Below are 15,272 nucleotides of genomic sequence, written 5' to 3'. Positions count from 1 at the left end.
CTTTTTAAGGAGCCCAAAGCGCTTTGACAGTATTTCCACATTCGCCCATTCACACACACATTCACACACTGACGGCGGAAGCTGCCATGCAAGGCGCTCACCAGGGCCCATCAGGAGCAAGGGTGAAGTGTCTTGCCCAAGGACACCACGGATGTGACTAGGATGGTAGAAAGTGGGGATTGAACCAGTAACCCTCAGATTGCTGGCACAGCCACTCTCCCAACTTCGCCACGCCGTCCTCTAAAAACCCTTCTTTTAAAAAAAAAAAGCCCTTTGTTAGATTTATGTGTGCTAGTTCTAGCTATCAGGCTCGTTGGGGGCAGATACTTGTTGTTCTAGCTTTGCTTTTTGTTTTTTTAGTGTACTGTAGCACTTTGAAATTGTTTGTTCAATGTAAACTGCTTTTAGAAAGAAAATCTATTATTATTATCCATCCATCTATTTTCTACTGCTTATTCCCTTTGGGGTCGCGGGGGGGCTGGTGCCTATCTCAGCTACAGTCAGGCGGAAGGCAGTGTACACCCTGGACGAGTCGCCATCTCATCGCAGGGCCAACACAGATAGACAGACAACATTCACACTCACGTTCACACACTAGGGCCAATTTAGTGTTGCCAATCAACCTATCCCCAGGTGCATGTCTTTGGAGGTGGGAGGAAGCCGGAGTACCCGGAGGGAACCCACGCATTCACGGGGACAACATGCAAACTCCACACAGAAAGATCCCGAGCCCGGGATTGAACCCTGACTACTCAGGACCTTCGTATTGTGAGGCAGACGCACTAACCCCCCTGCCACCGTGAAGCCCTATTATGAGCCCTTATTATTATTATTATCTTATTTAATCTTACCCCTTTTCATACCACGGCAATTTAATTTAATTTCCTTGTTCTCTGTTACAGAACAGTGAACAAATAAATAATAAATAAATAATATACCATAGTAAGCAAACAAATATTGAATACAAAAATAATGTTTGTCTTAATAAAAAAATAAATGGAAATAAGGGTTGAAGAAGTTCATCATAATACTACTTGTTCTGTGTACTTTGTGAATACTCGTCGTTTGAACTGTCTCTTAAACTGAATCATATTGGTGCTTTGTTTGATTTCTTTGGTTAATCCGTTCCGTAATTTAATTCCACATACAGATTTGCTAAAAGTTTTAAAGTGTTGTACGATCATACAAATGTTTTAAATGAGATTTTTCTCTAAGGTTATATTTCTCTTCTTTTGTTGAGAAGAATTGTTGTACATTCTTGGGTAGCAGGTTATAGTTTGCTCTCTACATCATTTTAGCTGTTCGCAAATGCACCAAATCGTTAAATTGTGATTTAGCAAATAAAGGGTGTGTATGTTCTCTATATCCAACATTATGCATTATTCTAATTGATCTATTTTGTAACACATTTAGTGAATGAAGCGCACATTTGTTGTTGTCTCCCCATTATGCTGCACAATAACTCAGATATGGTAACTCTAGCAAGCAGTAAAGAATATGAAGTGATTTTTGGTCCAGAACAGGGGTCGGGAACCTTTTTGGCTGAGAGAGCCAAGAAGCCAAATATTTTAAAATGTATTTCTATAAGAGCCATATAATATTTTTTTTTACATTGAACACAACTAGTCACGTGCATTTTTAAGTAAAACCAACATTTCTAGAGTATAATAAGTCTGTTATTCTCTGTAATAACATTGTTATTCTGAAGTTAACTGTGGAAGGGGTGTGGCCTGCGGGCCTGCAGCGAAGCGGGGTGTGCCAGGACCGGCCTTGAAATCAACGACAGGTGCGTAGATGGCCCACCTGGGCTATGTTATAAGCAGCAGCCAGGAGGAGAGACGGGGTTGGGGCTGGAGCCGGAGCGCGAGCGAGAACGAACGAGAAAAAGACAATTGCTGGAAAGCAACTGAGAGACTTATTGAAAAATAAAACAATATTGTAACCCTGAAACAGGCTTTCATGTCGGTGCTTGGTGGTCTGAAGAACCCCCAGGAGGGCAAGCCCCAACTTTTTTACTATTAACGCAACTTCTTGAACAGGTGCAGTAGAAAACGGATGGATGGATTAAAATACACGAGAATGTTTTATATTTTGAACGTTATTTTTAACACTGTGATTACAAGCGGAATTATTCATTACTTAGCGTGTTAAGCAACGTCAGCTCTGATTTATCTGAGAGCCAGGTGCAGTCATCAAAAGAGCCACATCTGGCTCTATAGCCATAGGTTCCCTACCCCTGGTCTAGAACATGTTTTGCTTTATTCATTATTGATGTGTTTCTTCTATTTTTTACATGATTTTTCAAAATAATTTTATCATCTATTATTACACCCACAAATGTGTTTTATTTTACCCTTTCAATATCTACTCCATATGTATTTGTGTATGACTTTCCCTTCTATTGTTACCAAATATAATTATTTTAGTCTTACTGAGATTCAAAGATAGAGTTTTGTCAAACCATCTTTTTAATTTGTTAATTTCTTCTGTTCTCATTGCTGCTGGAGTGATCGGCAAGTGCCTGTGGCAACCGGCCGTGATGTTACACTTCCCGGTGGTCTATATAACATGTAATAGTGGTTAGTTTGTGAACATTTTACATAGATTTTGTTGTACAGACCTATTTTCAAGCAATTTTTTGCTCCCTTTTTTAAACGGTTAATTTTGAGGCGGAGTTGTTAGATGCAAATGAACCTCTCCTTACCACGGCCCCTCACGCTGAGCTTAGTGCGCATTCGGCCCCTCCTGGCACAAACGTTTTGTAGTTGTTCACCTTTCCTGCTTTTATTGTGCACTACGGACATCGATGACCGCCACCGACTATTTGTTTTGAATGACTTTCCCCACAACACAACATCCCAGATGATGGACGGCATGGCGCAGTGGGAGAGTGGCCGTGCGCAACCCGAGGGTCCCTGGTTTAATCCCCACCTAGTACCAACCTCGTCACGTCCGTTGTGTCCTGAGCGAGACACTTCACCCTTGCTCCTGATGGGTGCTGGTTAGCTCCTTGAATGGCAGCTCCCTCCATCAGTGTGTGAATGTGTGTGTGAATGGGTAAATGTGGAAGTTGTGTCAAAGCGCTTTGAGTACCTTGAAGATAGAAAAGCGCTATACAAGTACAACCCATTTATCATTTATTTAGCCTGATCAGCGGCTCACTGAGGTTTGAGGAAGGAGGCAAAGCCCGGCTGACGTTCAGGTTGGAACTATAGACTGGGTTAGGTTAAACTTCTACCGGGTCTAACTTTCTAATGCTAGACCCTGGACGTACTCATGTGGAAATTGACAATCATGTAAATGACTCCGCTGCATGGCTGCTTTCAATTGTAAACAATGGAGGCTCAAAGCTATAAACTAAGCTACGAGCTGCACCGCTAACGCAATAATAGATTTTAAGCACCCGACGTGACCCTGAGAGGGACAAGTGGTAGAAAATGGATGGATGGATAGAATATTTACTTACTCGTCCATTGCCATACTCGGAGAGACTGATCCATTTTTTAAGTAAAATCATTCTTTATTTTGTTAAAGGATGGTGAAGTGTGAAGTGAAGTGAAGTGAATCATATTTATATAGCGCTTTTCTCTAGTGACTCAAAGCGCTTTACATTGTGAAACCCAATATCTAGGTTACATTTATACCAGTGTGGGTGGCGCTGGGAGCAGTTGGGTAAAGTGTCCTGCCCAAGGACACAACGGCAGTAACTAGGATGGCAGGAGCGGGGATCAAACCTGGAACCCTCAAGTTGCTGGCACGGCCGCTCTACCAATCGAGCTATACCGCCCCATAAGCGCTATTGTATTACATTAGAAGGCTAAGTTAGCTACACAACAAGGTGAGGTAACATCACTAACATCCTTCACCCAATTCTAACCTACTGTTAGTACTTACCATTTCATTACCATTGGCATAAATAGTAGTCAACGAGCCCGCCATTAAAAGTAGTTTATTGGAAAATCCATCTTCATACTGGCGCCTGTACCTGAAGCAAGGCTTTTCGAAGTGCATTGTACACAAAAAGAGAGACTTCTTCCAAGGGGAAGGCACATTGACGAGAATCAAAAATGTTAAAAGTAAGGCCCTTTTTTTTTTTTTACCTCAGATGAGGTAAAAGTTAGTGTACCGTAAATTCTGAACTATAAGCTACTACTTTTTTTCCTGCACTTAAAACCCTGCGGCTTTAAAACGGTGCAGCTAATTTATGGATTTTTTTTCGCTTAACGGCATAATGTTTTATGGTCAATAGTTTTCATTAAACCTAAGCAGAGAACTGAAATGGTGGGTCATATTTTTGTACAAGGGCACCATCTTTTGGACGAGTTTGCTTACTGCGGGTGCTGAAAATTAGAAATGTTCTTCCTGTTTTTCTCTCAAACAGAAAGTAAAAAACGTCCATAGCGTTCTGCTCGAAAGGCTTCTTTATTCATCACTCAAAGCAACAGGTGTAAGTTTTACAACATAACAAAAACAATTCATACTTACCAAAACCGTCCAATGTGTGTTATGTCTGTAGGAGTGTGTTCATGCATATTTGTACGTGCTATCGTAATGTATTGAAGCTAGCTTTGTTAGCATTAGCTAATATGCTAACAGTGTCTGCATTAGTATTTCTAACATACTTTTTTGTTATTTCAGTTTCACAAATTCCTTAGTAAAGTCACCAAAACGCAACCGTGGAGTTATTGAGTCGGTTTAGCTGAATGGAGAGCTCGCTTCCGCAGCTACGATGACTTCTGTTTTTGATCAGCCGTGTTCCAGGCACTGATTGGAAATAATTAAGGTATGTAAATAAACATTTATAAAATCTGTCTGTGTAAAGAACTCATTTCACAACGTATACATCTGAGGCTTATAGTCCAGTGCGGCCAATATAAGGAAACATATTTTCTTTTCAAATGTAGTGGGTGCTGCTTAGATGCCGGTGCGCTCTATAGCCCAAAAAATACAGTAGTAACTTGTGCTGCGTAAAGCAAACAAACAACGGGGCATTTTTACTTAACTGGGTTTTATCATGGACATGATGTTGGGGCACAGCTGATTTAACATACATTTAAATTGGCTGAGTCACGCAAGGATGTTTGGGTAAATGTCTAACATATATGGACAATCTGGCAAAATAATACAGCAACATCGTCACAAAACAAATCGTTTGGAAGAAGTAGGAAGGAAGGCATGATTTTATAAATATCTCAGCAATGCCTACACGGATTGATATCACATTTTCGGGACTTATGCAGATCCCAAATGCACACAAGCAGGTATTAACAGGTAAAAAAAAAGTTGGTTTTGCATAATAGGGCCCCTTTAATACATTTCTTCATAAAACTACCATATTTGTTGGGAGTACATTATATTGTGTTTGTTTTTAAATTAAATACATTTCAGTTCATTTAAATGTAAGCTGTAAATTTGAGATAGTAATTAAGCTGGTAAGTTGAGGTATTACTGTACGTCTTGGCGGGATGTTTGTGGACTAGCACACTACAAACCAAACTTGTAGTTTCCAAGAAACTGTGCGGAGAGGTGGCACTACATTATGTTGGAATAAAAGTGCAAATAACAGTCCACTTGCATCGGGGCCAAGTGGGGGAGCGGCCATCCAGATCCAGGCCGTCCCATTGATAAATGAAAGTACCTTGCACCCAGTATCTTGGTATATTCTACTCCCGGACAGCCGTAGTGCAGGTTTGTAAAGTAGCTGCAGTACATTCAGAATGCTGCTGCTCGAGTACTGGCTAGAACCTGGAAATACGACCGTATAAGTCCAGTGCTTAGGTTACGGCACTGGCTTCCTGTTGCTCAGATAATAGACTTTAAAAAGCTCTCCTTGTGTACAAATCTTTCCATGGTCTTGTGCCCAAGTACATTACTGACATGTTCGAGCCACATGAACCATCCAGGGAGTGGTCACCCGCTGGTGCACGGAGTCAGAACCAAGCATGGCAAAACGGCGTTTCAGGTTTATGCTCCTAAAATCCAGAATAGTCTTCCTTAAGATGTGAGAATAGGTTGGCAAAGTTCAAATCCAGCCTAAAAATGCTTTCATTTAAAGGCCTACTGAAACCCACTACTACCGACCACGCAGTCTGATAGTTTATATATCAATGACGACATATTAACATTGCAACACATGCCCATACGGCCTTAGTTAGTTTACTAAATTACAATTTTACATTTCCCGCTGAGTTTCCTGTTCAAAACGTCGCGGAATGATGATGCGTGTTTGTTATGTTATTGGTTGGAGGGGACATATTAGCCCAGGACCACTTACGGCTAAAAGTCGTCTCTTTTCATCGTGCAATTACACAGTATTTTTAGCAATCTGTGTTGCTGAATCTTTTGCAATTTGTTCAATTAATAATGGAGACTACAAAGAATAATGCTGTTGGTGGAAAGCGGTGGATTGCAGCTGCCTTTAGCACCGAAACACAGCCGGTGTTTCTTTGTTTGTTGTAAAGCTTTAACACAGAGCGGTCAAGCGAACATGTTTTCTCTACGTCAACCAGCAAGTTTTTGGATGGGAAAATTGTGATATTAAGTCGGCTTTTACCGGAGACTTGAGTGGATTACGAGACCTCATCCTGCGGCTCCAAAAAGCAGCTGTGATCTTGGCTCCTCGGCTTCTCTCAGAGACACTGGCGTTCACCGCAGCCCTCCGACTTTCAGGTATGACTTTACAATCTCACTAAAATACTATTAACACAAGAAGCAGATAAAGGATTTTCCAGAATTATCTTACTAAATGTGTCTAATTACATCTAAAACTCGCCTACTGCCGCCGCCTGGAGCCGTCGCCTTTTCTTTCTTTTTTTTTTTTAAATTAGTGCTTCACTCTAACTTTCCTCATCCATGAATCTTTCATCCTCGCTCAAATTAATGGGAAATCGTCGCTTTCTCGGTCCGAATTGCTCTCACTGCTGGTGGCTCACATTATAAACAATGTGAGGATGTGAGGAGCCCTCACACCGGTGATGTCACGCGCACATCGTCTGCTACTTCTGGTACAGGCAAGGCTTTTTTATTAGCGACCAAAAGTTGCGAACTTTATCGTTGATGTTCTCTACTAAATCCTTTCAGCAAAAACATGGCAATATCACAAAATGATCAAGTATGACACATAGAATGGACCTGCTATACCCGTTTAAATAAGAGAATCTCATTTCAGTAGGCCTTTAATTGTGCGTATTGCAACTGAAATTATTTAATCTCAAGTACTTAATTTTTGTTAATTGTGATGTTTTTTTTTACATCGATTGTATTTTCTGATTTTAATTTAAACATGATTTTATTTTTCCCTTCTTTTAATTTTCTGTAAAGCACTTGAATTGCCTTGTGTACAAATTGTGCTCGATAAATACTTAAGAGGCAAACTTAGAACACATTTGGCGTGAATATCGCATGTCATATCCCATGCGGCCTGCAGGGGGTCACATCTGATGTTACCTGTGCTCTGTGCCCACGGCAGAGGCTCTTGGTGATGCCATGTTAGGATGCAGCGGTGGTATTCAGGGCGAGGATCCAGCTTCACGTCGCAGGATAACTGCAACAAAACCAGCAGTGTCCAGATATGTCTCACATGTGTCGTTGATCTCATTCTATGTGTTTATTATTTTCCTGTTCTATTTATATGCTGACATTCTGATACACATAAAGTAAAGTGATGTAGAATGCCATCAACAAATAAACAGGCATGGTGCTGGACAGCCACAATGTATTCCCTTGGCCATTGGAGGTGGATGGATTGATCCAGATATTGATATTATCGATACCAAGATAATATAGTGATGAATTTAATAAATTCCCGTTCTCTGTTGTGTGTTTTTTTGTTTTGTTGTTCAAATATATTATATTGTTTAATGAATTAGTAATACATTTGCTTTGGGAGTCAAATAATTTGGATGGGAGCCAGTGGTAGTTTTTGCTTTTACTTATTTGGCACTGTTGACTTATTTTGCACAAATAACAATTTTTTTCTAGGTAATGTTACATTGTCTTATGTATATTGTTAAATTGTTCACAAATATTGTTATATTTGTGTAGTATTTATATACTGTTAAAAATGTTCACAAATGTTTTTGTTATATCTATATACTGTTAAATCGTTCACAAATACTTTTATTATATTTTTATATTGTTAAATTGTTCATATGTTAATTTTTTCTAGTATTTATATACTGTTAAATTGTTCACAAATATTTTTCATATATGTATATACTGTTAAGTTGTTAAAAAATATTGTTATATTTTTGTAGTATTTATATACTGTTAGATTGTTCAAATATTTTTGTTATATTTATATACTGTTAAATTGTTCACAGATATTGTTGTATATATATACTGTTAATGTGTTTACAAATATTTTTGTATTTTTGTAGTATTTATATACTGGTAAATTGTTCACAAATATTAGTTTTCTTTATGTACTGTTAAATTGTTCACAAATATTATTATATTTGTGTAGTATTTATGTACTGTTAAATTGTTCACCAATATTTTTGTTTGCCCAACATCCCATCTGTGTTTTATTTTGACTATAATCATTGTCATCTCTCTTATTCATCAAAAATTATAAACTTTATTGATTGTTTGTTTTACAAATTGAGCACAGGAAGTGAACAAATGTGTCAGGAATTGCTATTAAACAGACTGGAGTAGGATTCATGTCCTTTTCGCACAGGTTGTAATGAGAAAGGATAAATGTGCGATGTACTATATTCTAACTTAATGCATGTAGGAAATAAAACTACAGTTGAACCTCGATTCACGAACCCCTCATTGTAAAACCTTTTTAAATTTACAAACAGACCGACTAAAAATAAGCTATGGTAGATAACCTTGTCTTAGAGTGCAAATGATTCATCCATCCATTTTGTGCCCGGTAGCACATCCATTGTGGGCGGGCTGATCGAGTCAGTATAGAAGTGCTGTTGTTAGTTAATGTGCTCAGTTTGAAGTTTTCAGCCTTTTTACAGCATTTATCTAATTTTGCTAGCTCAATATGAGTCCAAGGAAAACAAGGGACAAGCAATGTGTGGTTTGAATTATACAGGTGGTATCTTCAGCAATGATGACCCTCTCCCTCCTTCTTCCACAATGTTGACCCTCTCCCTCCTTCTTAGTTTTTATTCCTTACCATTGTAGCGACTTGTCTGTAAAAGTTATTTAGTGGCCCTACAGGAACTGCTTCGTTTATTATAATGCTCCCAATTTGATTGCATTTTTGAGGGTCTCAACACGCATGAAAACTCATAAATTCATAATAAAGCACATCTGGTCCGGCGAAAAAGCAGATACTTTAGGAGTCCCAACCCGAGCTTTAAAAAATTAGCTTTTTAGCGCCACCTTTAAAATTGTAAAAAATTGTGCCACTCACCTCAGATTCACGTATCATCACGAAAATCGCTGGAGACATCTATCATGATGTACAAGTCTCAAGAACCCATATTTGAAAACAAACAGGAAATCGACAATGTTGGATTGTATCTGCCATTTTAGGCCAAAAACATGGGTCGTACTTTAAGGAACTCCGCCTAGAGACGTGGACCAAATGAGTTGCGGTTGAAATAACAGATACTACACAGATGGGTGGTGCTAAATTGCGAAGGAATTTCACCTACACATTGGGACGTGGGCGTGTCATGGAGCCAAACTTTCATCTGATGGTTCGCCACAAAACTTTCAACATTAACAACTTGGCTACACAAATTCCGATCTTGATCATAATGATGACACCCTGAAGTGTCGGATAAGTTAGTAACAATCAGTACCCATTCGTGGTGGGCGGAGCCTGGCGGCAAAAACTGCTTCTCGACATTGACCAACCAACTGTCATTGCTTCACTTAAGATGATCGGATCTTCTTCCAAACTAATATTAGGCTTTAAGTTCGGTAACAGATCATGACTAGACATTGATATTTGATTATATAGCATTTTATATTGTATTCAAAGTGCAAAAACTTTAAATGAATTAAATATGGACTTTTGTTAAGGCTGGAACCAATTACTCAGGTTTAGTTTGTTTTTAATGAGAAATTTGCTTCAATATCCAAACTTTCGGCCATGTTATGAGGTGGCGACTTGTCCAGGGTGTACACTGCCTTCTGCCCGAGTGCAGTTGGGATAGGCTCCAGCACCACCGCTACCCGACAGGGATGGATTGATGGATACAAACTTTTCTATTTCAGAAATCATGTTCAAGACCCAATTAAGTCTGTAAATTAAGGTTCCACTTACATAACCATAACCATCTAATTAAAGGCAAAAATCACAAAATCTATGATCTTGAAACAAACGTATCAACATCTGTATTGACCCTGAACTAACTTGGTATCATAACAATAACAAAATCTGTAGTTTTGTCCACCTATATTGGGCAGCCTCAAATTAAAAAAAACAACAACATTCTTTTGGGTTGATTTTAGTAATTTGAAAAATAAGCACTGTTACAAAAACTATAAATATATATTGGGGGTTGGCAACCTGCGGCTCTTTAGTGCTGCCTTTGTGGTTTCCTGGAGCTTTTTTAAAACATTTTAAAAATGGAGAAAGATGGGGGGGAAACATTTTTTTGTTTGTTCAATATAGTTTCTGGAGGAGGACAAACATGACACAAAACTTCCTAATTGTTAGAAAGCCTACTGTTAATTAAGTTTTGTGTTTATGCTTCACTGATGAGAGAATTTGGTGAGCACCGTTTTGTCCTACAAATTTCGGCAGTCCTACTCACCGTAGTTGTTTGGACAATGAACAACAGTTTGTTTACATATACAACTTTCTCCAACGCTGCTACAGAAAGACGTGTTTAATGCCACTACTTCTTTGTCTCATTGTGTCCACCAAACATTTTATTCTGTGCGTGAATGCACAAAAGTGAGCTTAGTTGATGTTATTGACTTGTGTCGAGTGCTAATCAGGCATATTCGGTCAGTGCATGACTTTAAGCTAATCGATGCTGACATGCTATATTGGCTACCTTTATGTACATATTGCATCATTATGCCTCATTTGTAGGTATATTTGAGCTCATTTAATTTTTTTTTACTTATGTCCTTAATTTACATTTGCATGTCTCATGACACATTTATCTGTATGTACAAACCCCGTTTCCATATGAGTTGGGAAATTGTGTTAGATGTAAAAATAAACGGAATACAATGATTTGCAAATCATTTTCAACTCATATTCAGTTGAATATGCTACAAAGACAACATATTTGATGTTCAAACTGATTAACTTTTTTTTTTTGCAAATAATCATTAACTTTAGAATTTGATGCCAGCAACACGTGACAAAGAAGTTGGGAAAGGTGGAAAGAAATACTGATAAAGTTGAGGAATGCTCATCAAACACTTATTTGGAACATCACACAGGTGTGCAGGCTAATTGGGAACAGGTGGGTGCCATGATTGGGTATAAAAACAGCTTCCCAAAAAATGCTCTGTCTTTCGCAAGAAAGGATGGGGCGAGGTACACCCCTTTGTCCACAACTGTGTGAGCAAATAGTCAAACAGTTTAAGAACAACGTTTCTCAAAGTGCAATTGCAAGAAATTTAGGGATTTCAACATCTACGGTCCATAATATCATCAAAAGGTTCAGAGAATCTGGAGAAATCACTTCACGTAAGCGGCATGGCCGGAAACCAACACGGCACCGTATCAAAAACCGACATTAATCTCTAAAGGATATCACAACATGGGCTCAGGAACACTTCAGAAAACCAATGTCACTAAATACAGTTCGTCGCTACATGTGTAAGTGCAAGTTAAAGCTCTACTATGCAAAGTGAAAGCAATTTATCAACAACATCCAGAAACGCCGCCAGCTTCTCTGGGCCCGAGATCATCTAAGATGGACTGATGCAAAGTGGAAAAGTGGTCTGTGGTCTGACGAGTCCACATTTCAAATTGTTTTTGGAAATATACAACATCGTGTCATCCGGACCAAAGGGGAAGCGAACCATCCAGACTGCTATCGACGCAAAGTTCAAAAGCCAGCATCTGTGATGGTATGGGGGTGCATTAGTGCCCAAGGCATGGGTAACTTACACATCTGTGAAGGCACCATTAATGCTGAAAGGTCCATTCGGTTTTGGAACAACATATGCTGCCATCTAAGCGCAGTCTTTTTCTTGGACGCCCCTGCTTATTTCAGCAAGACAAAGCCAAGCCACATGCAGCACGAGTTATAACAGCGTGGCTTTGTGAAAAAAGAGTGTGGGTACTTTGCTGGTCCAGACCTGTCTCCCATTGAAAATGTGTGGCGCATTATGAAGCGTAAAATACGACAGCGGAGACCCCATACTGTTGAACGACTGAAGCTCTACATAAAACAAGAATGGGAAAGAATTCCACTTTCGAAGCTTCAACAATTAGTTTCCCCAGTTCCCAAACGTTTATTGAGTGTTGTTAAAAGAAAAGATGATGTAACCCATTGGTGAACATGCCCTTTCCCAACTACTTTGGCACGTGTTGCAGCCATGAAATTCTAAGTTAATTATTTGCAAAAGAAAAATAAAGTTTATGAGTTTGAACATCAGATATCTTGTCTTTGTAGTGTATTCAATTGAATATGGGTTGAAAAGGATTTGCAAATCATTGTATTCAGTTTATATTTACATCTAACACAATTTCCTAACTCATATGGAAACGGGGTTTGTAATATTGGCTGCATTTCTGATAGTTGTTTGTGCGCCACGTTGTTCCAGACCACAGTAAACGTTACCGAGCTTGCAAAGATTGTAATAAATGCATTAGAAGAAAACAGTCTGTTGTTTCCTTTAATGGACACACACATCTATACCTTTGGCCATTCTAAGCCAGTCTTTTCCAGGAGGTATCTCACCCTCTGTGAAGCCTCCGTTTTACTAATGTTTTTCAATGTTGTAAAAATGTGTAGAATAAATATTACATTTCAATATTTCTATCACCGAAGATTTGGGTCAGCCTGCGACACATAGCCATTTTGATAGTAGGCTAATACAGCTAATGTAGACACTTAGATCATCCGTTGCCTTCATTGTAGGACTTATATAAGGCTTTTATTTGTTTGCGGCTCCAGACAGATTTTTTTAAATAGTTTTGGTGCAATATGGCTCTTTCAACATTTTGGGTTGTCGACCCTTGATATATTAATAAATATCGGAGCATGGCCATAAAATAATGTATTGTGAAGATAATACACTATGTGGCTAAAATATAGTATATGTTTTTTTTTAGGAAGATGTGGTTACATTTGCATGCTTCATTACATCGAAAAAGAAGTATAAAAGAGAAGTTGATTCAATCATATTTTTGTTTTAATCATATAATTTGTTTATAACCCCCCAAAATGGATTAACTCGCTGGAATAAAAAGGACAATATAACATACATCCATAAACATGGACGCATGTGAAAAAGTGCAATGTACTTATCTGTAGAGTAATCTATTTATTTATATCTGTACCATATTGCTTTTTTTTATTTTCCTGCACTACCAAGAGCTTATGCAACAAAATTTTGTTCTTATTTGTACTGTAAAGTTCAAATTTGAATGACAATAAAAAGGAAGTCTAAGTCTAAGTCCAAGTCTAAGTCTTACAGTTAAATGGAACATTTCCCTTATAATATATTTTCTCCAAAAAGGCAAAATAATATTGTGTTGCTTGGATGCACTAATCACCTTGGCGACAAGGTCAGGTTGCTTACCCTGGCTTTGATGATAGTAGGCCTTGGGTCCAAAATGCCCTGCATCTTCCTCAAGGCGGGGATGACAAAAAGATTACAGGTGACGACAGCTGATACGGGGTTTCCTAGGACAGACGGACGTGTGGACAGATGGACGGAAGGAAAGAGAGAGGAGAAATATATGAAGACCAGCTCCTCCCTGAACACCAGCGGAGTAAATCAAGTCTTTCTCTCAACTTCACACACTACCTGGGAGGGCAAAGATGAGTTTACGAGCACCGTCAATGTCCAGAGTGGCAAATGTTGTTGGGAGCCTACAGAGAAACAGCACAAAAGTTACGCTACGCTGCTTTTACCCGCCTTTTATTCAACGCCGCTTTTACCCTGGTTTCATGAAGACCCGACCAAAATGGATCTGAGCATGAAGATCTATATCCAGCACCTGCTTAAGGTAGTCCTGCAGAAAACTCATCTTTCAGCTTCACTTCCCACGACACTGGGTTTCTACCAGCAGATGTCAGCGACAGTCTGAGTGTGTACCTTCTCGCCCATGGACACTCCGCCTGAGGTGATGATGACGTCAGCACGGCTGATGCCTTCATTCAGAGCGTTGAGAAGGTCATCGGGGCTGCGGGACGCACATTGACTATAATATATGGAGACGCGGGCGTACGCAAAGTTGGAGAAGACACAAGAAGGCATACTTGTCTCCCACAATGCCCAGATTGATCGTCGGGTAGCCGTGCTCCTGTATGGTGGCCAGCAGGGTAGAGCGATTGCTGTCCCTGATCTTCCCGGGATGAAGATCATCTTCCGGGTTCAGCAGCTACAAATAAAATTAAACAATGTAAAATAAATAAGTAAGCACAAACAGAATGTGTTTTGAGAAATATTCTTGAAACGGCACAAGGTTTGCATATTTTGGGTACTAGAAAGTATATAACAAAGGATTTTACTGTACTTAGAGGCAGCTCTAGCCATTGATTATTTCCCATGAACCATCTGATTTGAATTACTATTGGGAACTTGATCATTTTTAACTTAGTGTGTGAGTTACATTCTTTATGCAATCACTTTATTAGCAAAGTAAAATAAGTGCAGAGATAGCATCTGCAACATCAACTAAACAATTTACATGAATAATGTATTAAGTCAATTTGTAAAATTTAAAGTTAAAGTTAAAGTGCCAATGATTGTCTCACACACACTAGGTGCGGTGAAATTATTCTCTGCATTTGACCCATCCCCACAGGGGAGCAGCGAGCAGCAGCAGTGGCCGCGCCCTGGAATCATTTGGTGATTTAACCCGCAATTCCAACCCTTGATGCTGAGTGCCAAACAAGGAGGTGACGGGTCCCATTTTTATAATCTTTGGTATGACTCGGCCGGGGTTTGAACTCATGACCTACCATCTCAGGGTGGACACTCTAACCACAAGGCCACTAAAACACGACTTCTTTGTTTTGGTCACAAATATTTTTTTTGGGGGGGATTCGAAGCTTTCTTTTGGTTACAAATCTTCCTTTTACAAATCGTTTTGTTGGTCGCAAATATTTTTTGGAGGGTTGTAAATATTTTTGGGGGGTTAAAGATAATTTTTTATA

At 39.1% G+C, this 15,272-nt stretch overlaps 1 protein-coding gene across 8 annotated transcripts in view; it reads right to left on the bottom strand.

The window, feature by feature from the left end:
- The window catches only part of gphnb (gephyrin b), a 622,746-nt gene that overhangs the window by 1,283 nt on the left and 606,191 nt on the right, over window positions 1-15,272 (bottom strand). For 6 of the 8 annotated variants that reach the window (XM_061885721.1, XM_061885723.1, XM_061885725.1 and 3 more), the window contains 6 exons: window positions 14,373-14,494; window positions 14,209-14,296; window positions 14,052-14,125; window positions 13,915-13,982; window positions 13,690-13,793; window positions 7,447-7,543 (listed from right to left, as the gene is read on the bottom strand). In XM_061885721.1, the coding sequence (XP_061741705.1) occupies window positions 7,447-7,543; window positions 13,690-13,793; window positions 13,915-13,982; window positions 14,052-14,125; window positions 14,209-14,296; window positions 14,373-14,494 (553 nt within the window). The remainder of the gene's footprint in view (window positions 1-7,446; window positions 7,544-13,689; window positions 13,794-13,914; window positions 13,983-14,051; window positions 14,126-14,208; window positions 14,297-14,372; window positions 14,495-15,272) is intronic. The other 2 variants (XM_061885720.1, XM_061885727.1) reach the window with 1 other exon arrangement.

This window comes from Nerophis ophidion, linkage group LG24 (assembly GCF_033978795.1).
Source record: "Nerophis ophidion isolate RoL-2023_Sa linkage group LG24, RoL_Noph_v1.0, whole genome shotgun sequence".
In the NCBI taxonomy this organism is placed as follows: Eukaryota; Metazoa; Chordata; class Actinopteri; order Syngnathiformes; family Syngnathidae; genus Nerophis; species Nerophis ophidion.
The sequence above is the reverse complement of the archived record's forward strand: the minus strand, read 5'-3'. Positions and strand labels throughout refer to the sequence as shown.